Source organism: Rasamsonia emersonii, assembly GCF_000968595.1.
Source record: "Rasamsonia emersonii CBS 393.64 chromosome Unknown ctg1118621760288, whole genome shotgun sequence".
NCBI lineage: Eukaryota > Fungi > Ascomycota > Eurotiomycetes > Eurotiales > Trichocomaceae > Rasamsonia > Rasamsonia emersonii.
The window spans coordinates 41601-64255 of NW_013563103.1; the positions used below are offsets into that span (position 1 = coordinate 41601).

Sequence of the window (22655 nt, forward strand, 5' to 3'; positions counted from 1 at the left end):
ACACAGGAATGAAATGTAGCAAGATAAGACTAACAGAGAGAGGAAGCTATATAAGAAAATGTATAGACATCCATCTTTATGTGAATGAGCTTCCAAGGCTTCCTGGGTGGACTGCTTAAAACACGTACTGCAAAAGTCAGCACAGCACCAAAGTGAAGAGGACAGCCAACTCACCGGAATAAACAGATACGGAACCCGTCTCTCGTACTCGGCCCACGCCTCCCCATACTTGTTCCGGCAGCGCTGAATATCCCGCATCGCACGGTGCGTGATCATGCAGGCGAAAAACACCGGGTAGAACCACGGGAACGGACTGTCGAATCCGGTGATGAGACCCCAGTTCAACGCAAAGTAGAGGTCGCATGTGTAGTGGACCTTGCGAGCCAGGCCATCTGGAAGAGTCAGCACCGTCGCGTCGAAAATAAACGAGAGGGGAGACAGTGTGTACTTACACCACCCCGAAACCAGAATAGTCCCCCCATCCGGAGTTCGGATCACCTCCGGGTTCTTCAGCGTCTGCCACGGCAGCTGAGGGAACGTCTTACGGAAAACCAACGTCCCCCGCTCCTGCTGACGGTAGCGGTTCTTCTGGCTGTTGGCCGTATCCCACACCCAGTAAACGAAGAGATACGCAATGTACAAAAACGCCAGGACGTAGCGGTTCCAGCGATAGGTCGCAGGGTCGTGATTGGCGAGGTAGATGGTGCAGTGGCAGTAACTCAGAGGCACGCCAGCCAGATTCCAGAAGATGAGCATGAATCCCCACTTCTCGTAGTACATGTCCCTGTAATTCAGGTTAGCAATCGCCCACACACCAACACATGCTCCTGCTTATACTCACCAAGTCGACACAATACACTCTTCACCCTTCGAGCAGGCATTCGCGTACAGGAAGTGTGCCATCAAGAGAAAACCAACCTCGCCCGACACATACCCATACTGCTGGTACTGCCTCGCCGCAGCGCCCATGGTCACCAGCAGGAGGATATACCAGGGCAGCCGGACCTCAAAGAACATCTTGAAATCCAGAATGCCAAACATCCGCGGATTCAGCTCAGCGCCCATGAAGAAATCGTAGATCGGATAACCGGTCATGCGGTGCTGCGCACCCCGAGCCAGGGCCGAGAAGTAGGCGATAAAGGAGACCAGGAAACCGGAGAGAATGGCCACGCTCATCAAGGGACCGAACTCGTCGATGATCGTGTACAGTTTGAACAGGCCAGTGATGTGCAGAGCCATCGCTACCACCAGAGTCGTGTAGAAGGACCACACGGCCGAGCAGTAGTAGGGCAGCTGCTTACCGCCCTCATGGGGAAGCGGTCGTCCCATGATGGTGATGCCCGGGAGGAACATATAGCAAAGCGCCTCGAACACGAAGAACACCCAGTAGATGGCCCACGCCTTGAGCGACGGAAATGCCCCTTCGTACACCAAGTGCGCCAGATGCTCGAAGAACTCGGGCCAGGTCTGGTCCTTGGACGGCACGGGGAACTTGCCATCGTAGTACGTCGCCCCGATCCACATGTAGTACATGAGCAGGGGGAATCCGATCATCATCGACAGGCAGCCCCAGGAGCCGCCGAATTCAAAGTGGCCGCTGTAGTCGATCTTGGGGTCTTTGCCCTCTATCCATCCGTCGATGATCCGCGGCGCCTTCGCCGTGCCATTGCCCTCGGCGTGTCCATTGGCCTTGACCTCACTCTCACTGTCCTGCGACGCGTCCTCGGCCTTGACCTTGGTGGACTTGCGCTTTCGCGGCGAGCTTCTCAACTCCTTGCCGGCGAGGGAGGAATCGGACACGTCGGTCATTGGATCGGGGGTGATTGACGCGCGACTGCTGCGAGTTACCCGGCGGCCAGGGGTCTCCACGAAGTCGGGGCGCTCTACTTTTCTATTTCGATAGATCAATTCAATCAGTACAAGATGCAGGAGCAAAAGACGCGATCGCGTAGCAGAAAAGGAGCTTCCGGCTGCAGCTTGTTTGTTTGCACCGGGAGGGAGAAGCAGGGAATTTATAGCCACTCACTTGGGGGTCTTCCCCGTCTGGGACCGTGTCACCGTCATGTCGATGCGTCAGCGCCTGCTCTAGCAGCAGAGGTGGAGCAGGAGATGCAGGCCGATGGGGAGGGAGAAGGGAGTGTTGGAGATGATTATTGACGATGATTATTTCGTTTTTTGGTTTATTTTGGTTGCTGCGCCAGTTGGTTGGCTGGCGGCAACACTTCCGGGGACGCTAAGCCTTTGCTTGGCAACAAGGAAGCCGCGGACTCCGCAGGTCAGCGTTAACCCGCTTGGGTTGTCCCTTCGGAGGTGACATTGAAATAATTAATTAGCTCTGATGGACTGAGAGAAAAAAAAATACTGTTGCTCTATTCACGTAAGGCCGGTCATCTCCGAAACTCCAGCTGGAATGATTTCTAGATTAATATAGAATATTGTCTACGACAGCACGCTCAACCCGGTATATACACGCTCAGAAGATTATGCAATAGTAAATATGGCAAACCCAATCCATGCCCCATGAAACACCTTGCACCTCCCAGACACCAAGCAACACCGCTTCCTGCTGCCAGCATTCATGCGCCCCGCTGGATGTTGGTCGACATCAACGTGATCTTCTTGTTCTTCTTCTTGCGGCCACCCGACGGAGTGGCAGAACCCTCTCCCATGGCCTGGGCGACCAATTCCTTCTCTTGCTGCCCCAGCAGCTCCTCCTCCCAGCCCTGAAGCCACCCGTCGTTGACGGGTCTCGATGGAGGAGGCGGCGAGCTGGGTGCAACTGCGGCCGTGCCCCACACCGTCCTAGGGCCTGGCGGGCTGGTCGAAGGCGACGCGAGGGCACCGAACCGCGACTGCATCCGGGACGGCGATGGAGGCGACGTCGCCGGCGCATTCGTATCACCCGAATCTGCTGCCGCCGCGGCCGACCCGGACAGAGGCAGGAAGTCGTCGTCGGTGAACGGCCGCTCCACGGTCCCGTAGCTGGGTCGCCGGCGACGAGCGGCCGCCCAGCGCTTCTCCTCTTCCTCCTTTTCCGCCCGGATCCGCTCCTTCTCTTCCCTGGCAGCCTTCTCCCGGTTGCGTCGCCTCCTCTTCTCCGTCTCGGGGCGAAAGCGTTCCAGGATCTCCGGACTGACGAGATCAGTCCAGTCACATTCCAGGAAGTTGACCTCACAACCATAGGGTAGATGGCCCAGATATTTGGCTCGTTTCCGCAGCTCGTCATCCACAATATGTCCAGTAGATATATGCTCCACCCGCGGGAGAATTGTGGCGGGAAATAGCGAGTAATCCCCAAATGCCGCCTTCAGGATGCGAATGTCGAGCGGAGAGAGGTAGAAGTGCGGCAAAGCTTGGTAGAAATAATACGGCTGATCGCCATGCGAGCTTGTGTTGTCTCGCGCACGATCCGCTGTTTTCGAGGCGCTGACGGCGCCTTTATCCTTCCGTCTGGACCCCGCTTCAGAGTTGGCGCCCACCTTCAAATCGCTCATGGCACTAGAAAGCTCCTCGGTATCGCCTGATGCGGGGGGTGCGTTGGACGGATCTGCCGTTGTGCTGGACGTAGACATGGATTCGGTCGAGGACGAAGTTTGGCCTGACTTGACAGAATGCTGGTACACGTACATGTCAGGCACACCGTCCGGCGGTGGCTCGAAGCGGATGGGATCGCGAGGCGGCTTCTTCTCTGCCCGCACGATATCCGGTGGATTGCCAATCCCTCGGATCTTCTCCTTGGCCTCATTGATGCTGCTAATGGCTTTTTGCGTCCACGTCGTATCGTCACCATATAGGAGCTCATCCTCTTGTTCCTGCCGTTTGAGATCCTCAATCTCGGCATCATACTGAGCCATCATGTAATCTTCACCGCCCTTCATAATCCGAGCATAGTCTGCCACTTCTGCCGCGTGATACCACGGGACGTCTTCGTCCGGTCCTAGCTCTTCCGCCCCGTCACGAGGGAGTGCCAGCGTGCTCCCCGGTTGCCGTTTTACCAGCCGCAACACCACGTCGCCACCTTCGACGGGAAGCTCGCCCTCTTGGCCAGTGAACCACCGGACGGGCCGAGTGTCAGAGATGAAGATGGTGTCCCAACAGATGGGACATTTCTTCCAGCGGGGCTTTTTCTCCGGGACGGGATTCTCGTCGTCGGTGGAATGCATATAGCGGATCAGGCACGGGAAACAGAAGATATGACCGCATTTCGCCATTCGAGGCGCGACGGGCATCGACAAACAGATGGGGCAGCTCGCCGCTTGGGTTTGGGCGGACGCTAGGACCTGGAGGACGCAATTCCAGTCCAGATACACGTCGGCGTTGGCCGCTTGCGCATGGTAGCTATGCTTCGGATTGACAATGAACCGGTAGTTGGCGTGCACGTATCGAGCCTTGTCCACCGCGTGGTATCCCGAACCTAGCCCCCAGGTCGGATTGCGCCGGGTGTTGCGGGGGGGAGGGTGGTACTGTGGCCGCGGAGGCAGCAAGAAGTTCATCAGATGGGTAATGGACGTCTGTCCTTTGCGGCTCGTTGTCGACCTCATGACGACCTGGCATGCCATTAACGCTGTGCCGCCATCTATCATCACTCACTGACGATGCAGGTGGAGTGATCCCAGAGGCAAGGGGACGGATGCAACTTACAGACTCGGTATAGGCATCCTCATTCGCCAGAGCCGGGCGCCGATGCCGCTTGTGTTGATTCTTGCGAGGCTGGTTATTCTTCGCAGACGAAACCTGCCTCGACGTGGAACCAGCGCCAAAGCTGCCGGAGCCTCCTGGGCGTCGTTGAGAACCACTGTCGGCCGATGCGGGGGCAGACTGGAAGGACGCCGGAGAGGAGGAGAGATTCGAGGAGTTGGCTGCCTTGGAGGAACCGAGACCCTGCCCCGCAACGGACGACATATCTCTCGATCCCCTGACGATGGAATCCTGCCTGAGAGCAGCGGAGTCGGATCGAGATGGAATGAAGGACGGTGGGGAGAGCAGGGCCTCCTGACGACAGGGGAAGCAGCTAATTCCACGGACTCGACGCAGCGTGCAATGAGATCACGCAGCAGGAAGAAGCAGTGGTGCACTCAGCAGACATGCAGCGTCCAGAGGGGATGCTCCCGTCAAGAGAGGAGGAGGATGGAGGGAGGAGTCTCCGAAGGCCTCTCACCCTCCGGGCACTGCTGGACGCTCGAGTGTTGACGGATTGCCCCTCGACTTATGTCATTCCAGCGCATGTCTTGGCGCGCCAGCCCAGCGCATGGCCTGGCCCAGAGATCTCAGCAACCATCATCGATCGCTCTTGATTACCAGGTTCTCTTAGATAGAAAATCAGGATTCACTAGGAAGCCATAGGCAATTACAATTAATACAATGCGTTTTGAACGTTGGTCGAGTGTTTCACAACCTGGTAGATACTCTATTGAGAACTGCCTCACTTGGATTAAAATTTAAATTCTCTACGTCCACCGTATTCTTCAGATACCAGCCAGAGGGAAGAGTAATAATAATCGTCACTGCATCCACGATCCTGGCTGCGATGTTGCAGGCATGAGATCTGACTGAGGCCGGAGTGAGCGGTGACTGCTTTGCTGCTGGCTGCCTGGCTGCCTCAGGCACGTGCCGCGCACGCCAAAAACATCATCCACGCCAACTCGTTTTCCCGCAGCAGTCAAGAAGTCACCTTCACCATCGCCGGGGCTGCCTGCCACTCCCTCCCTCGCCCAGCTGCGTCGTGTGCTTCGAGACGCCTGTCTCCCCAGTGCTGCTTTCTGCCCGTTCTGGCCCCGATCTGGTGAGTGCCGTTTTCGCAACCTGGGCCTGTTGCTGCCCTGTGAAAAAAGCCCCCCCAAAAAACTGACGCTTCCTCTCAGCCCTCCAGCTTTGGCCGTGTCTTGGAGCCCCCATTCCCCGAGAGAAACCGTGTTCGAGCACTCGTGTGGCCTGGCACGCACTATGGCTACCTAGGCCAGGGCCGGATCTCCTCGACTGTTGGATGCTTCCTTGGTAATTGCTTCGCATGGCTCCCATTGAGGCAAGGCAGCCCGCCCGACGTGCCTGGACATGATGAACCATCATCTGCCCGCAATGCCCCATGGGCAGCCGCCCATGCCTCCTCCGCGCCGGCAGCATGAGATGCACTACTCGACTGCGCCCCCCAGCATGCGTTCGCCCCCCGCGTACATGGGTTACCACCCGCCGCCTGTCAACGGCCATATGCCCCCTGCCTACGCTGCCCAGCAGTACCCGCCGCCCTGGTATTCGTATCCGCAGATGCACCCTCCTCCACCGCCGCCGCCCCCGGGTGCTGCGCCGCCTCCGGGGCCTCCTCCTCCACGCCCGTACCAGCCTCCCTACGCGCCGTTGATTGTCTCGTCCTACCCGCACTCCCAGCCCGTCCTGGCGCCTGCGCATGTCCCGCCTCCCACTCTTCCTCCCCAAGCGCGTTCGGCGGCCTCGACTCCCCTTCAATCCACCATGTCTCCGCCGCCAGGACCGGCCTCGAATGAAAAATCCGCTTTGCCAGTGAATCCGGCGACCAACCCCGCCACTCCCTCTCCTTCAGTCGCCGAATACCCCAGACCCATCCTGGCTTTGCCACGGCCATTTCGCGCACCGGTAAGTCAACATAGAAGGAAGAAAAGAGAATTTCATGCTGACGAGATCTGCTCAGCTCCCTTGGCTTTCTGTTCCGGAGAAACCCTTTCCTACTCGTGCTCCTCGCAGACGTCGCAATGCTCGTTCTTTACAGACCTCTGCGGTTGCGGTCGAACTCCCTGCGAAGGAGACGCAACGAAGGGACAATGTGGCTTCGGATCAGACACAGGATTCGCACCAAACAAAGCCTGCAGATGCGCCGGCTACGATGCCGTCGGAACCTCAGACTCCAATCACCTCGCATGCCCCGTCTGAGACGGACTCGACCCATCCGACTACGCCGTCCTCCGCCGCTCCCGCTCAGGCTACCGCGCGACCTCAGAACCAGGCTCAATCGCAGGCGAAGACCTCAAAACCGGCCGTGCCGCTGGTTCCGGTGGTCCCCATTGTTCCCCAGACTCCCAGCACTCCTCGGCCACAATCCAAGGAGACTCCAGGCCAGACGTCTTCTGCGACGCCAGATTCCGTGGTCGCCACTAGCAATACGGTGACGGAGCCTGTGAAAGGAGAGCCGGCTGAGTCGACTCCAGTACCAACCGGGAAGCCCCCCTCCCCTCCTCGTGCAGCTCCCAAATCATGGGCCGATCTGGTTCGATCCAAAGCGCCGCCTCGTGGTGCCGGCCAGGCTGGAGGTGCTTCGACCGAAGCCGGCGGCCTGCCAGCGGCTCGGAGTGAATCCCTTGTTGATGTCCTGAATAGTCTTGGTCCCGATGTCGACCAATACGGGGAGAAGATCGCCTTCCTGGAGCCGAGGGGCCTGGTCAATACGGGGAACATGTGCTACATGAACTCGGTAAGTTGTGTCACCATCCATGTGTCTGGCAGGTGTCACTGACCAAGCCATCGCAGGTGCTTCAAATTCTGGCTTTCTGCGTGCCTTTCTATCAATTCCTTGATTATGTGGGCCGCAGAGCCACCCATAGTTTCAAAAGCAACCTTCCTTTGATCGATGCCATGTAAGCAGACACAGAGAAGGGGTTTTTTTTTTCCCGTCATATGAACCATGTCTAATAATGACATATAGGATCATGTTCCTGAGAGAGTTCCGAGTGATCGATGCCGCGCGATCGGAGGAGCAGTTGCGACTGAGACTAAAGCATACTGAGCTGGAGGAGTATGGCGACGCATTCATTCCCGAGTATGTCTATCAGGTTATCCGTCAGCTGCCGAGATTTAGAGACATGCGGGTATGTTTTCCTCAATCGGAACCGCTCCGCATTCGCTTGCTAACGGTGACTTAGCGTGGCCATCAACAAGACGCTCAGGAATTCCTAGGGTTTCTTTTGGAGGAGCTGCACGAGGAATGCACTCAGGCCATGCGAAGCGGGACTGCAGCAGGGTCCGACGCGTCCACTCCGGCAGAAACTGACACAACCGCTTCTGGCGACGGTCCCTCTGCGGACGGCTGGCTGGAAGTCGGTCATAAGCAAAAGCCCGCTATTACGCGATCTTCCGGTCACATTGCATTGGAATCACCCATCACGAGGATCTTCGGCGGGAAGATCCGCTCCGAGTTCAGAGTCCCTGGCAATAAGAATTCGGTTACTCTGGAGCCGTACCAACCCCTGCAACTCGACATTGGATCCCCAGAAGTTAGCAATATCGTCGATGCGCTGAAAGGGTTGACGAAGCCAGAGACCATTCATGGCGACTTCAACTCGTCCCGAGGCCCCAAGGTGACCGCAACCAAGCAGGTCTTCATTGAGACACTGCCCCCGGTTCTCATCTTGCATCTCAAGCGCTTCCAATATGACAGTGTCACCAAGGGTACGCAGAAGATCTGGAAGAAGGTTGGATATCCCTTGGAGCTGGAAATTCCGCGGGAAGTTTTCCCTCCTCATAGACGCAACGCGTTGGCCATCCATGGTGGTCTCCCCAAGTACCGTCTCATTGGGGTTATTTATCACCACGGAAAGAATGCCAGTGGCGGCCACTATACGGTGGACGTCAGGAGGCAGGATGGCCGCGAATGGATTCGTATGGATGATACCGTCATCCGTCGTGTCCGGAGTGAGGACGTTGCTGAAGCGGGTAGTGAGGAGGATCCCAAGGTGCTTGCCGCCGCCATGGAGCAGCACAAGCGCGACAGGAATCCAAACAGCAACATCTACGAGCAGTTCGACCAGGATGACGAAGACCCGGCTGATAGTGAGAATGGATGGAGCCAGGTGAATGGGACTGGCTCGAGCGGTCATTCAAGCAAGAAATCCATGTCGAATGAAGTCTCCTCTCCCGGAAGAAGGACCCCCATTGGAAGATACGGAACTCGCGACAACAAAGTCGCGTATCTCTTGTTCTACCAACGTATCTCCGCCCCCTGAGCGCCTTTATCACCATGCAGCGTTCACGGTGATCTTAAACGTTTTTGCGTCACTGGGTCCTGCTCCACACCGTCAGTGCCACCGGCGCCGACCATGTTCCGATTTTACACATATATTTCGCGGCCTAGATATTATTTAATCTTTTTTTTCCCTTTTCAACAAGTGCGACAACCGATTTGGAGTATTTTCTCTTGCGGCTGCAGGCGAGTGTACATAAGGCGGAATGTGTGTTTTTTTCTTGCTTTTTTCTTTTTACCTTTTCGTTTCTTTTCTCCTCTTCTTTTCCTTTTAACGACGCCTTATGTAGTCCATATGATTACGACTTACACTCATGACCTCTTGATACTGTCAAGGGGGGACGTTGACGCACGGACATGACCTTGCAAGGCCGTTATTCCGTTTTGATCGAAGGAACTCTCTGCACTCGTCCCTTTCGCCTGCAGTCAACACGGGAAGGGTATTTTTTTATCTTTCCCCCTTTTCTTTTCCCCTTCTCTCTCTCTCCTTTTTCGGCTGAACACCCTTCCCGCCATGTTTTCTTTTTTTTTCCATGGTTGTCATGATGTTGTCTTTTTTTTATGCTTTTTTTTTTCAGTTGCCGGACTCACATCTAGCTCTGGGTGTGTCTGGGTCTGGAATATACCCCGTCTTTTCTCCCTTGCATGCTCGTATCTTTTCCATTGTCCTTTCATTTCTCCAGGTGCGGATTCATCAAAAGTTCTGATGCTTGACGTGGATCCAGTCGAATGATATCGATAGCCTGTGATGTGCGTGTGCATTATTTCATAGACGGTTGTTTCCCATGCAGGATGGAAGATGAGAGAAAAAAAAAACAGGAGATGGGATATCTCTACGACGACATGCGATCGGTTTAGGGCTGAGTGGACTGGGGATGCATTGGTGGTGAGACAGGCGGTTGTTTGGAGGGAGATTTTTCATGGGTAGGATATGGCGATGGGGCATTATTGTTTGCTCTTTCTTTCCAGCCTCTTTTCCTGTTCCTTTGCGAGCGTGGACTCAATCGACGAACCCGACTCCTCATGAGCAGGACGAGGTGATTTGAGCCCTGGTCTGGATGTCTGGCGGACGGGCAGACGGCCGTACTTACTTCAAGTTCGTCTTCAACGAAAAAAAAGTGTATGTATGCGCCTACGTATGTATGTATGGTGCCGTTCGGCGGAAGACCAAAAATATAAAAGTTTTCTTTCGTTATAATAGCCTAAACAGAAACTGCGTGCTAGTCTGTAGACGTTCAATTGTATCGACACTGCGGTAATATTACGTGTTTTGGGCGGAGGATGTGACGGGACGATGTACCGCCCGGTAACGAGCCTGGCCACTTCTCCGCCTTGATCAAGTCCACACGCATTGCCATTCGGACATGCTCAGGAGACTGGGATCGATTTCTCTGCTCCCTCAGTTGCGCCGACATCGTGCTCGACCATCGCTACCTGGGCACAGCGCTGCTCTCTGTCTCCGGCCATCGTTGCAACCCCCGCCTCCCCTCCTCTTTTCGTCGATCCAATCACCTCCTTGCAAAGCAACCCTCTCGCCCTCCTCCTCCAAGCTGCGGCACGACACCCGCAATATTAATCCCTGCGCCCTCCCTCATCTCTCACGCTTCAATTCCGGGCGCGCAGTCGCTTTGAAGCTGAATCCCGAGATTCCTGCCGAACTCGCACCACGATCTCGACTCGGTTCTTGCTTCCGGTTCGGAAGCTGTGCTCCTGGCGGAGCGGGACATCAAGTTTCCTGTCCGCAGTGATCTCAGCGGAACGCTCAACGATTGTTCTGGCGAGCTTGTCAAGGACGGCACGGACGGCAATTTCATGTCGAGCGGTGAATGAGAAAAGCTTGTTCGCGGCTATCAATCCTCAGCGGCTCTTCTCGACCTTGTCAGACGACTCCCTCTTCCTCTTCGCAGACACCATGAATAACGCTACGACGACTCCCTCTCCAAGCCCGGGCCCAGCCAGCGGTTCGCCCACGCAAACAACAGGATCCGCCGTCAGCGCCGGCACGAAGCGGAAGAGAAGCCCAGCGACCAAATACTACGCTGTAAAAGTTGGTTTCCGGCCCGGGGTATACGACAACTGGAATGACTGTCTGGCGCAGGTCACCGGATACAAAGGCGCTGTCTGTGAGTTTCTGCGGTACCCAGATAGATTGTCCGGGGTAGTCTCTCCTGACAAAGGTCTTTTTATTCAGTTCAATCTTTCCCTACGGTCGAAGAGGCAAATTCGTTTCTGACGGGGCAGAATGTATCCTCTTCCAAAGGAGCCACTATGTCCGAAGCGGAGCCGACACGGTTCTATGCCGTGCAGCGCGGACGTGTCCCGGGAGTTTACTCTGACTGGGCGAAGGCCCAGGAACAGATCAGAGGCTTTGCTCGTCCTCGATACAAGAAATTTTCCACCAGAGCCGAAGCGGAAGAGTTCGTGCGACTGGGGCAAGAGTCAGGCTCCGCGACCGGCACTACGGGTTCGCTTCCAGGGGCTCCTGGGATGACGGAGGAAAACCCTCGCGACGAAAATGGGGTCGAGCTGCCAGCAGGCACTGGTCCTCTTCCGCCTGGTGCGGAAGATGGGTTCGATCCGAACATCCTCCTGGACCCGACGACGGGCAAGGTGGTGTATAAGACTAAGGAGCAGAAAACGGCAACCAAGGCCATGCCGACCAGTTCACCAGGCATGCTACGGATATATACAGACGGTAGTTCACTACGAAATGGCTCGAATATTGCGCGTGCTGGGATAGGGGTCTACTTTGGACCGGGAGACAGTAGGTAGGCTCATCGAGACGATTCTGTCCGTGTGGGAGCCCCCCTACTGACACACTTCCTTTTTTACCGCTCAGCAGGAATGTCTCCGAACCTCTCAAGGGTAATCGCCAGACGAACCAGCGGGCTGAACTGACCGCGATTCTTCGGGCTCTGGAAATTGCGCCGCGGCACCGCGATGTCACCATTTTCACCGACAGCCGCTATGCCATTGACTGTGTCACGGTCTGGTTTGTCAAATGGCGCCGCAACAAGTGGTTGACGGCGGACGGCAAGCCGGTCGAGAACAAAGACCTGATCGAGTCGATCCTGGTCAAGATCGAAGAGCGCAACCTGCTCAAAGTCAAGACGCTGTTCGAATGGGTCAAGGGGCATAATCGCGATCCGGGCAACGAGGCTGCCGATCAGCTCGCGGTCAAGGGGGCCATGAAAGGGGGCGCGGAAGACAGTGCCGACGCTCTTCCTGCCACCGAGGATATCCCTGAGGAAGTGGTCGCCGACGACGACGATGTGTGATGTGATGCAGGATCATCCGTGCCATTCCTTCCATGTAGCTGTTTGATTGTCCTACGATGGACTGGACATGGGAATCGTGTGGTTTCTTTCCTTTCTCTGTTTCTCCTCTGGGACTGGGTCAGGGACGGCGTTGGTTGATGAATGGACATGAGACGTGCATCCAGTTTGACCAGCTATAGATATGTATCTCTGTTCATTTAGTGATAACGATGCCAGAATGCTATTTTCGTCATGTCTGCATCAATTGTCTCGTGAGAATAATAGCATAGTTAATCGTATTAGTATTATTAATGACAGGACTAGTGCCTGAGCCTTCGGAAGCTCTCTGACCGCATCTCCGGCGGGGACTAAGAAGCAAAAAGAACAACCGGCGGAGTCGGCTGCGGCCAAGCGCGTCTCCGAACCACGCGATTGATCGCTCAAATCGACTAATCTTTGCATCCAGGATCATCTCTTATCTTAGCTTGGCAGTGAGCTGCTGAGCCTGGCCCACCTCCATTCGAAAAACTTCCACGACTTGAGTCTCTCTCTCTCCTCCTTCTCCTCGACCTCATCAGCGTCATCCTTCTCCCGGGCTGTCCTCTAGCCACGCCGGGTCTTCTTCCTCGCCTTCTCGTCTCCAGCTTCGAGTGTTCAGTCGCAGCAATTGTCTCTCTCGTTCGCACCACTGCAGGTGCGGGGAAAACATCCGATCTCTCCTCTCCAGTGCTGTCTGGCTACTAGACAGTGCGTCTTCAAAGTGGCCTCTCCAGCAGGTCTGTCGGACTCGCACATGATTGCAAGGCTGTTCTTCTTCTGCTTGACGGTCAGCTTCGAAATTGTGGTTGAATAACACTGGCTGGATCTGGTATCTTTCTGGCAGCGCGTCTGTCGGTGATACGAATACTGCATTGCATCTGCTGCTGCGGCTTGCACGTGGGCCAAGCCCGACCAAGACAAAGAAGAAAAAAAAATCTCCGATCACCACGCAGGATGCCGACCCTCGGGACAAGCGACTTCAACATCGTGTGTGCCACGCTGGGAGGGTTCATCAGCCTCTTCGGGCTGGTGTCCTACCTCTTCAAGGAGCGGTTCTATCTGTCGGAAGCCTGTCCGTCCCTCCTCTTGTTGTTGCCCTCCTGCATGGCCTCTCCCTGACCTGACCCGTGGTGTTAACTGGATTTTTTGGTGGTTTACAGTGATATCAACGCTGGCTGGCGTTGCCTTCTCTCCTCATGCTGCCAATTTCATCCGGCCGCTGGACTATGCCCTGCATTCGCCGGTCAATCTGGAGGCCATCACCATGTACTTCACCCGCCTGGTCCTGGGCGTCCAACTGGTGCTGGCCGGCGTGCAGCTCCCCGGCCGCTATCTGCAGACCGAGTGGAAGAGTCTCACCCTTCTCCTGGGCCCCGGCATGACCGCCATGTGGCTGTGTAGTAGCCTGCTCATCTGGGGGCTCGTGCCCAACATCTCGTTCCTGCAGGCTCTTGCCGTCGGGGCCTGTGTGACTCCCACCGACCCGGTGCTGTCGAACTCGATTGTCAAGGGCAAATTTGCAGACAAGAATGTCCCGCGTCCGTTGCAACGGATCATCGTGGCGGAATCGGGTGCCAACGACGGTCTCGGCTATCCATTCCTTTTTATTGCACTCTATCTCCTGAAGTACGTGCATCACGGCGGCCAAGGCTTTAGTGGGGGCACCGGCAAGGCCATCGCAATGTGGTTCTACGAGACGTGGTGCTATGAGATTCTCTTGAGCATCGCATACGGAATCGTTGTCGGCTGGCTGGCGATGAAGTTGCTCCACTGGGCGGAGGAGAAGAAATACGTCGATCGGGAGAGCTTTCTGGTGTTTGCCATCTCGCTGGGAGTAAGCATTTCCTTTCGTCCGACGAAATAGCGGCGTCGCTAATGTCGAAAGTTATTCATCATGGGCACGTGTGGTCTGATCGGGACCGACGATCTTTTGGCCTGTTTTATTGCCGGCAACGTTTTTACTCAGGAGTGAGTTGGACTTTTTAGTTCAGTTCAGTGGTATAGTCACTAACGACACGCAGTGACTGGTTTCGCCTGGAAACCATGGACGACTCGCTCCAGCCGACCGTCGACATGCTTCTCAACCTGGCCATCTTCATGTGGTTTGGTGCCGTGTGCCCGTGGGCGTCGTTCGCGGACAACGATATCATCCCCCTGTATCGGCTGGTGATTCTGGGGATTTTGATCCTGATCTTCCGCCGGTTGCCCATCGTCTTGGCAATGCACAAGTACATCCACCAGATCGAGCACCTGGCCCAGGCGGCGTTTGTCGGTTTCTTTGGACCGATCGGGGTGGGCGCCATCTTTTACTTGTCAGTCAGTCGACAGTTCCTAGCTGAACAGGTGCTGGTCGATGGGAAGCCACGAGAGGACGCGCAGAAGGTGGCCGACACGACCAACATTGTGGTCTGGTTTCTTGTGATCTGCAGTATTGTAAGCATCACTTTCCCTTGTATATGTGTGTGTATGCGTGTGTGAGTGTATATTAACCATCCTAGATCGTACACGGGTTGAGTGTTCCCCTGGGCAAAGCCGGCTACCATCTCCCACGCACCATCTCCAGCGCACTGAGCAACTCATCCACCATAGAACCGGAACCGATCTCTCTGCCCAGCAATCGACCGACGCACAGCACGGCGACCCCAACGCATGCCCTCCGCTTCTACCGGGGCCGCAAACGCGGCGACAAGGGAGGCCGCGAGCAGCCGCCCACGCAGACAGTCTTCCGCATCGGGCGGTCGACGGTACGCGAGAGATCTCCGGCAAAAAGCCCACCAGAGACGATGCCGACAACACCAGCGCCTGTGCAAGAGCCTGATCGGCCGGTTCGGCTGGTGGGGGAGGACGGCCATGTGACCGAGACGCTGCATTCGACGGCGAACTGATGTCGATAAGCTGTCGATCAGCTTGACAAATTCGCCGCTGGTCTAGACAAGAATCGTACAGTACAGTACATACCTTACGTATGGAGTACATACATATCTCCCCGTACATACTTACTACTGCAGACAACTACATAGAGAGTCGATACAAGATAACCGCACCACTCAACTCGATCATTCATTACTAACTAGACTGATAAGAAAAGGATTTTTTTTCCCCCTTCATTTTCATGGAAATACTTTCTTTCTTTCTGTCTTTCTCTAATACACACACAAAAAAGAAAAAAAACAAAAAAAATCTTTTATTTTTTGTTCGGTTTTTTGATTCTTAATTTTTATCCTATAGAAATATTGATTTTTGATTTCTTTTTCCCCTTCTGTCTATCTATCTATTCTATCGCGCTCTCGCGTTAATTGATATATATATATATATCCATATCCATACCATAGTCAGTCATAGACGCAGACATATTGATTGATCGATCAAAATCAATTAGATTAGATTAGATTAGATTAATTAGATCAGGAGATAGGAATAGAAAATTATTCACGTACATATGTACAGTACATACATGCATATATATACGGACATTACATACATAGACTCATATCTATTAAATACCCAATACAAGTCGGTATCTAGTATCCCTCTATTTTATCCATCTAGTTAGCTGGCTACCTAGGTTGGTACCTACTACCTAACTAGGTAATTCACCGACTATTTAGCTAGTGTATGTATGTACATGTACATACTGTTACTACTGTATACACTTACCTACTTCCTTCCTTACCTACTTACCTAGTATTGTACTGTGTACATAAATACTATATATAGCTCGACGGAAATGGCAATGAAGACAGCGATAGCGATAACGATAGAGATGAGATACTCCTGAGAAAGGGGTATTGTATTGAATAACCAATTGCATTTATTTATATTTATATTCATGTGCTTGATTTGTTTGATGCCTTCATCATGGATTGATATTGATATGAGATTCGACTGATTGACTGATTCCCTCTTCCTCTCCTTCTTCTCCCTGTCTCGTAGTTATGTCTGTCTGTTTGTTCGTTTTCTTTCTTTCTGGTTGATCTTATTCATCTCATCTCATCTCTTTTTTTCTCTTTTGGTGTCTGTTGAAACACGTATCTATCTGCCTACATACATACTTATCACCTATCTAGCTAGCTAGCTATCTACCTCGCTAGCTCTCCACCTACCTGGCTAGCACATCTTCGCCGGACGGACAACCTCCTCCATTTCTATCGCTGCCGCGGCCTCTGCCTCCATATCGGTCTCTGCCCTGTTTATATGTCTGTCTTGTGTTGATGTCTTGGTTAGGTTGACTTCTGAGGATTGTCCCTCCTTTTGCTTCTCCTTTTCCTTCTTGTGGTCCGGTGGTAATTCCTCGTTGCTTTCGCTTTTGCTTCCCTCTCCTTGTGCTTCTGCTTCTGCTTCTGTTTCTACTGCCTCTTGCATTCTCTTCCTCGCCACGTCTCGCTTGTTCAACGCTCGCACCACAAAACACACCACAATCATAACACCCGACATGGCCGTCGCCGTGATGAATCCCTTGTGGTACCGCGGCGCGTCCACCTGCTGCCAGACGATCAGCGGGAGCCAGATCTGGACGATGTAGGCGACTTCGTGCATCGAGGCGAGCGTAATTGCGCGTTCTTCGCTGTCGTCTTCGCAGATTTCGTTTGCCCAGCTGTACGAGATTAGGTCTGTCCATACACACATATATATAAGTAGGTAGGTGTGCGACATACGCCATGCACAGTCCACCCACTGCGTGCCCTGCCCCTACGGCGATAAAGCAGGTCCATTTCCACCAGGTGGGAATGTCCCACACGGCCAGCGAGAGGTGGCAGATGACGTTGACCATCTACATACTGTCAGTTTCTCTTTCTCGTCGACATACTGAGACTTACCCCGCCGAAAACAAGAGCCGGCCAGCGACGTCCTCGGAGGATCGTATCAGATGACCCTGCGAGAAAGTAGATATATTAGCGTAGAGTAGTCTTTCTAACGAGGAAAGCCTTCTTACACGCATAGATAATGATCATCGCGATCTGCACGGCCGATGTCGTCGTCGGATAGGTGTTGATTTGCGTGATTGAGTATTTCGGGTGCGTCGAGTGTCGAAGATATCTATACAAAATCAGCAAGCTGATTCTTTGGACCGTGACGACAAACGTACTGCTGGAATACCGGCTGTGATCCCCCGTTGCCATTGCTGAAGGTTCTAAGCAGTGGTCAGCATCATCACATCCATCACATCACGAGGGGAATTTTTTAGAGGAGCTCTTAAGAGGAAACTTGCTTGCTTGGACTTACAAATAGAGAAACGATAAAAGATAGATGCGCCAGGAGGATAGCATCCGCTTGATCTTGGCCTTTGTGTATTTCGCCCGGGGCTTTCTCCCCTCGAGTTCCATGCGTTTCTGCGCGAGGGAGATTTCCTGTTGTCGTTAGAAAAGAGTCAGAAAGAACGGAAGGGGGAAAAGAAAAGAAAGATTGATTGATGGCTTCTACCCACCCTCTTAGTCAAATACCACGATTTCGTAATCTCAGGCACGTCAGGGAGGATAAAATACCCGCCGAGCGCCATAGGCAGGGAGATTGCCCCGTCTACTAGAAAGAGCCTGTGTACGATACCATGTCAGCTGAATACATTGTCATATAATTCGGATAATTTGGAGTATATTCTCACCACTGCCACCCCTTATACCCACCCACGCCACCCAGGTGATACACCCCAGCCATCAGATACCCCGACATCATCGATCCGATGCAGCTGAAGATCTGCACGATGCAGGATCTCTTCCCGAGCTCGTCTCGTCGGTACCATGAGCCGATCGTATATTGGATACCGGGGTAGTAGCCACTCTCTGCGAGACCTTTTTCTTGTCAATATTCTAGTAGATCTTTGTTTGATAGAATAGGATAGCCCACCGATAAAAAATCGAATGACGTAAAACTGGTACGGTTTGTTGCATTTCGACAGCGCTATTGTGAGAATCGACCAGATTACCTGCAGAAAAAGAAACTTAGCATCCCATATATATATATGCATAGGTATATGATCTGAACTAGTACTTACCTCCAGACTAGGAATCCAGTATCGCGGCCGCGTGCGAGTCAGGATAATGTTGCTGGGGAGCTGCCCTAACATGTATCCTATTGCCCAGGCCGTGTGCATGTAATTCAGCTGGTTTTTGTACAGGCCGAGATCCTCTTTCCTGCAATCATCAATTAATTAGTAACAGTTGCTCAGTTGCTTCCAGAGGTGCGATGCGTACATTCCCGAGACAAAGGCACTGTTGATATTGACAGAGTCTATACTCTTGACAAAGTATCCTTAAAACATGTGTTAGCAAGTAGTCACAAATCTAGACAGGCTGACAGCGCATACCGATCGAAGCAAAAGATAGAATCGCCGCATCCAGCTTGAAAAGCAGCTTTCTCTCCTCCGGCGGCTTGTCGAACGTGTCCCATAGATAACTCACGAGTTTCGGCTTCTTCAGCTCCTTCTGGATAATGTCCCCTGCTTCGACACTCTCTACCGTGGACGTCCTATCTATCGCCGTTTTTGTAGTCGTTTCGGCGCCCATGATGACAAAAACTTTTTTTCTGTGCTTCTTGTATCAGAAGGGATAGACTGTTGTAGATGTAGAGAGCAACGAATCGCGACTAGACGTCATATAAAGGCTGGTATGGTATGGTAACTTTTGAGAACGGATCGTAGATAATCTAGCAGCAGTCTAGTAGTAGTGATATACATGCATACACGATTGATCCGCACAGTGGGGTTTAATATTGAGAGAAAACAACTCGAGCGATGACCAGAGCTGGCTGCATTGAGTCCAGATCACGATATCAGACAGCGTGATTTGCTCCGCAGCCATCATTCCTCATGTTGCGAGAAGCAAGCAAGCAAGCAGCAACCTCTTCGCGCAATTGGGTGCATGTCGTACGACAGCGACGGGTCTGGCCCTCGAGAGCAGGATCGAGTACGACGGACATTCCACCGGCGAATGAGATTATGGAGGAAAAATCGTAGAAAGGGAGGCAGGCAGGCAGGCATTCCCCAGATCGGAGCCATTGGGATGGCGCGGAGATAACATCGCAGATAGATGGTAAAAACAGAAACAGAAAAGGCAGACCACCTCGACGGCCGGTGGTACTGCCATCTCGTGTAATGTTACGCGCAGAAGATTCGGATCGACCACGCAGGGAGCCAGATGAGAGGGAAAATCGCCGTGCTGGATGGAGCTGGTTGGGAGGAGCGAGGTGGTGGAGAGCAGCAGCCGTTGGAATGGGAGAAACAGAGAGAGCGTCGCGTCGGGATCACGAGACCGGGATGTCCCCTTCCTCATCCACACAGCTTGATCTGATACTGCTTCTGGTTCTGCTTCTCCTTCTGCCTCTGTCAAGCTCTCTCGCCAGTCAGTCTTTTGCGGTCATGCTGTGCAGCCTCGCACAGTTGCCATGACTAAGTTCTTACCGAAGGGAGCCTGCTGCAGCTCCCGTCAGTGCGACACAACCATCCATCCATCTCTGGCATTGTGGAAGCAATCGATCGAATACAGATGCGCTGTCTGTCTCTTACCAGCAGTACTGATTGATGGACCCCTTGTTTGAGCTGATAGCATAGCCATAGCTATAGCTAATGCGTGAACAGCCAATCAACGGCCTGCGCGCTGCACATTCCTGCGCAGAGCAGTGCAGCGATTCACAACACTATCGATCCTCTGATCCAGACTGTTGGTGTCTGCTCTATTCCATCCCTTCGTCCGACACTACTGCCTTCGATGCAGTCGAGATTGCTAGTACAATTGACGTGACGCTGGCTGACCACCGACGTGGCCGCCGGGTTCTCCGGATATCTGGAGATCCCCATGAGATGGCTGCGGAAGAAAAAGGGTGTGGGACAGCATAGAAGTGTCGTCGATGCTGTCGTGCATGTGCTGCTCTGCGCTATCAATCAAGCGGCGATGAATGATCGACATCGGCCATGGCCACTCACCGTCCAGCGTCTTTGGGCTTTGGCAGACGCACCATGCAGATCCTTTGGGTCAGGCCTTGGCGTGGAGAACGTCTGGAGTGGGTAATAATCCGGGAGTGGCTTTTGATGGAATGTTTGATAATCAGGTGGCTGGCCAGTAGCCACAGCTGATTGATAGGATCAGTCCTCCGCTGGCAAGATGACAATTGCCTCCGGTGACAGGTATGAAGATCAGTGGGTCAGTATTGTCAAAACTGCAGACAAAGTGATGAAACAGACAAAGTAAGGAAGATCTAATGCATAATGGTTGGAATAACGGTGTGGACCCGCTGATATAAGCTAGATTGTCGTGTTTAGATAGCGAGGGCTGACGATGAATGTGGATATCCACCGAATACGGGATGTTTTAAGACTCTCTGGCTTTCTTTCTGCCATGGCGAAGTCATGAGAGTAAATGAGCTCTCTAAAGATTAAAGAGGTAGACACGATATACAGATCTACGAACACACCCGCACCAACGGCGCGACAATGACATCGCTCGACTCTTTCTTCTCTCCAGGAACACCAAACAAGGCCTTCATGCGCTCTAGCTGCTCCTCCTTGGCCTTCAACCAGGTAGGCGTGTGACCCTCGACCGGCGGCCGGCCATGCGCCGCGCCATCCCGGTTGATCCAGTCGAGCAGGTCCCGGACATACTCTTCCTCCTGGTTGTGCAGCGAATGGAAGACCCTGCCCACGCCCTTGGCGGCGAGTTTGGCCCTGTATTCTTCTCTCTGCTTGCTCTGTTCGGGCAGCTGGGCGTTGCCGGAGAAAACGGCGGCGACGACGATGGCCTGGAATTCGAAGAGCGTGAACGTCGCGGTGTAGTAGGGCACGCCGACGAATGCCAGAGTGGGGTCTGGGATGTAGAAGATGTCCTTGTGCAGGTTGTGCACCTGCGTGCCGTCCGTCACCAGGACTGTGTCGCTGGCGTCGGCGGGCGATGTCTCGTCGTCGTGGTAGTCGGGCAGGAAGGGCAGGGTGATGTGGTATCCGGTGCAGAGGATGATGGCGTGGATGTCGCAGAGCTTCTGACCGGACTTGAGATGGACGATGAGTGGGAGGGGGGAGTCAGACGAGAGTGTCGAGTCGGCAGTATTTCCTTTCTCTGTGATTTCAAAAGACTCGACCTCGCTCACCCGGATGCCATTCTCGGGCAAGGCGCTGGCAGGAAGATCAAAGAGCCCATTGCGGGAGCTCTGGTAGATTTCTCGCGCGACAGGGCCCAGTTCACGGGCGATATCAGTCGACGAGACGCCGGCTCCGAGGAGAAGGACGTTCTGCAAATTAGACTATAAGAAGCGCTGTCGAGTGTATGTACAGTACATACCTTATTCTCGAACCCCTCTGGATTCCTATACACCTTGGAGTGCCAGATCCGAGCTGGCCACCGCGCTTTCGACTCCGCCAGACCGGGGATGTCTGGAATTCTGGGGGCATGGTAGTGTCCGGACGCGACGACGACAGCATCAAACGTCTGCGGAGTTAACAAAGAAAACACTACTGACTATAAATTGAAAGCATACCGAATGATGCCTCTCTTCCTGCCACTGCTGCTGCTGCTGCTGTCTCAGCGTCGACCAGGTTACCTCCCACTTCGAGCCAGAGTCGTCATCGACCTTGCGGACGCGCAAGACCCTTGCTCCGTAGATAGTCACACTGTCCGCGCCGCATTTGCGCGCCGTATCCTGGATATAATCGCGAAGGACGTGATGGCTGACAAAGTCTGGCGTGCCGTCGGGCCAGGCGTTGAGTTTGGTGCGCATCAGCCGGGTTGCGACGTTGTTTTTGAGGTTGTCGTAGCAGGGTCTGCGAGCAGAATTAACATAAATACATACATTATTTTTTTATATTTGTGTTTCTATACCTACCCCGGCGGCGCATGCTTCAGGAGCAGTCGCGCATCTGATTCAATTCGTGGATCTGGATCATCATCACCCAACTGCTCCGCCTTGGAAGGCTTCGTAGACGGATAAGGAGGTTCAATCGGCCGTCTAGGATCGTGGAGCCTATCTCAACCACAATCAATTAGTTCTGAAGATTCTGACCATTTCCGCCGAGCTCAACTCACCAAACACCCCCCGCAGCATGGTTTCTCTCAAACACCGTCACCTGCACTCCAGCAGCCAGGAGATGGCCCGCTGCAGTGACGCCGCTGATCCCAGCGCCGATGACGGCGACGTGTTTGATGGTAGTCATGTGTGTGTATAAATATAAGCTTGTTATAGTGCTATAAAGTCAGTCAGATAGATGATCTATAGCAGGAGTAATAGTCCAGATATACTACAGTACAGACATCAAGTAGACACGCAATTCATTATTATCATTACCATCACTATCATTATTAATGCATCGAGCATAACATGCTCTAGAGGCAGCTAGCTAGCTAGCCAGCTAGCAGAACAATAATAGGCTTTCTTTAGTGCAAGATTCATGCGGAGAT

At 53.6% G+C, this 22655-nt stretch overlaps 7 protein-coding genes across 7 annotated transcripts; 3 read left to right on the forward strand and 4 right to left on the reverse strand.

The window, feature by feature from the left end:
- Nucleotides 1-115: 115 nt before the first annotated feature.
- Nucleotides 116-2064, reverse strand: T310_5483 (Delta(24(24(1)))-sterol reductase; the record flags this gene model as incomplete). The annotated part of the gene is made up of 5 exons (XM_013471653.1): nucleotides 116-127; nucleotides 175-392; nucleotides 453-784; nucleotides 842-1891; nucleotides 2027-2064. 5 exons carry the CDS (start codon nucleotides 2062-2064, stop codon nucleotides 116-118), a joined length of 1650 nt encoding a protein of 549 aa, XP_013327107.1.
- Nucleotides 2065-2576: 512 nt separating this feature from the next.
- T310_5484 (RING finger domain protein (Rnf10)) lies at nucleotides 2577-4902 on the reverse strand (the record flags this gene model as incomplete). The annotated part of the gene is made up of 2 exons (XM_013471654.1): nucleotides 2577-4547; nucleotides 4642-4902. The coding sequence occupies 2 exons, from the start codon at nucleotides 4900-4902 to the stop codon at nucleotides 2577-2579; spliced, it is 2232 nt and encodes a 743-aa protein (XP_013327108.1).
- A 1173-nt stretch (nucleotides 4903-6075) lies between these two features.
- Nucleotides 6076-8966, forward strand: T310_5485 (Ubiquitinyl hydrolase 1; the record flags this gene model as incomplete). Its single annotated transcript, XM_013471655.1, has 5 exons — nucleotides 6076-6606; nucleotides 6662-7438; nucleotides 7495-7601; nucleotides 7670-7832; nucleotides 7887-8966. 5 exons carry the CDS (start codon nucleotides 6076-6078, stop codon nucleotides 8964-8966), a joined length of 2658 nt encoding a protein of 885 aa, XP_013327109.1.
- Nucleotides 8967-10895: 1929 nt separating this feature from the next.
- T310_5486 (Ribonuclease H) lies at nucleotides 10896-12261 on the forward strand (the record flags this gene model as incomplete). The annotated part of the gene is made up of 3 exons (XM_013471656.1): nucleotides 10896-11106; nucleotides 11175-11751; nucleotides 11826-12261. The coding sequence occupies 3 exons, from the start codon at nucleotides 10896-10898 to the stop codon at nucleotides 12259-12261; spliced, it is 1224 nt and encodes a 407-aa protein (XP_013327110.1).
- A 1282-nt stretch (nucleotides 12262-13543) lies between these two features.
- Nucleotides 13544-15164, forward strand: T310_5487 (Na/H antiporter; the record flags this gene model as incomplete). Its single annotated transcript, XM_013471657.1, has 4 exons — nucleotides 13544-14113; nucleotides 14165-14247; nucleotides 14301-14712; nucleotides 14778-15164. 4 exons carry the CDS (start codon nucleotides 13544-13546, stop codon nucleotides 15162-15164), a joined length of 1452 nt encoding a protein of 483 aa, XP_013327111.1.
- A 1222-nt stretch (nucleotides 15165-16386) lies between these two features.
- T310_5488 (Pantothenate transporter) lies at nucleotides 16387-18779 on the reverse strand (the record flags this gene model as incomplete). Its single annotated transcript, XM_013471658.1, has 11 exons — nucleotides 16387-16873; nucleotides 16935-17050; nucleotides 17097-17152; nucleotides 17213-17316; nucleotides 17366-17410; nucleotides 17503-17627; nucleotides 17705-17810; nucleotides 17901-18199; nucleotides 18269-18407; nucleotides 18468-18525; nucleotides 18581-18779. 11 exons carry the CDS (start codon nucleotides 18777-18779, stop codon nucleotides 16387-16389), a joined length of 1734 nt encoding a protein of 577 aa, XP_013327112.1.
- A 1836-nt stretch (nucleotides 18780-20615) lies between these two features.
- On the reverse strand, nucleotides 20616-22302 carry T310_5489 (Flavin-containing monooxygenase; the record flags this gene model as incomplete). The annotated part of the gene is made up of 6 exons (XM_013471659.1): nucleotides 20616-20636; nucleotides 20683-21492; nucleotides 21543-21689; nucleotides 21739-22021; nucleotides 22084-22225; nucleotides 22284-22302. The coding sequence occupies 6 exons, from the start codon at nucleotides 22300-22302 to the stop codon at nucleotides 20616-20618; spliced, it is 1422 nt and encodes a 473-aa protein (XP_013327113.1).
- Nucleotides 22303-22655: the final 353 nt, after the last annotated feature.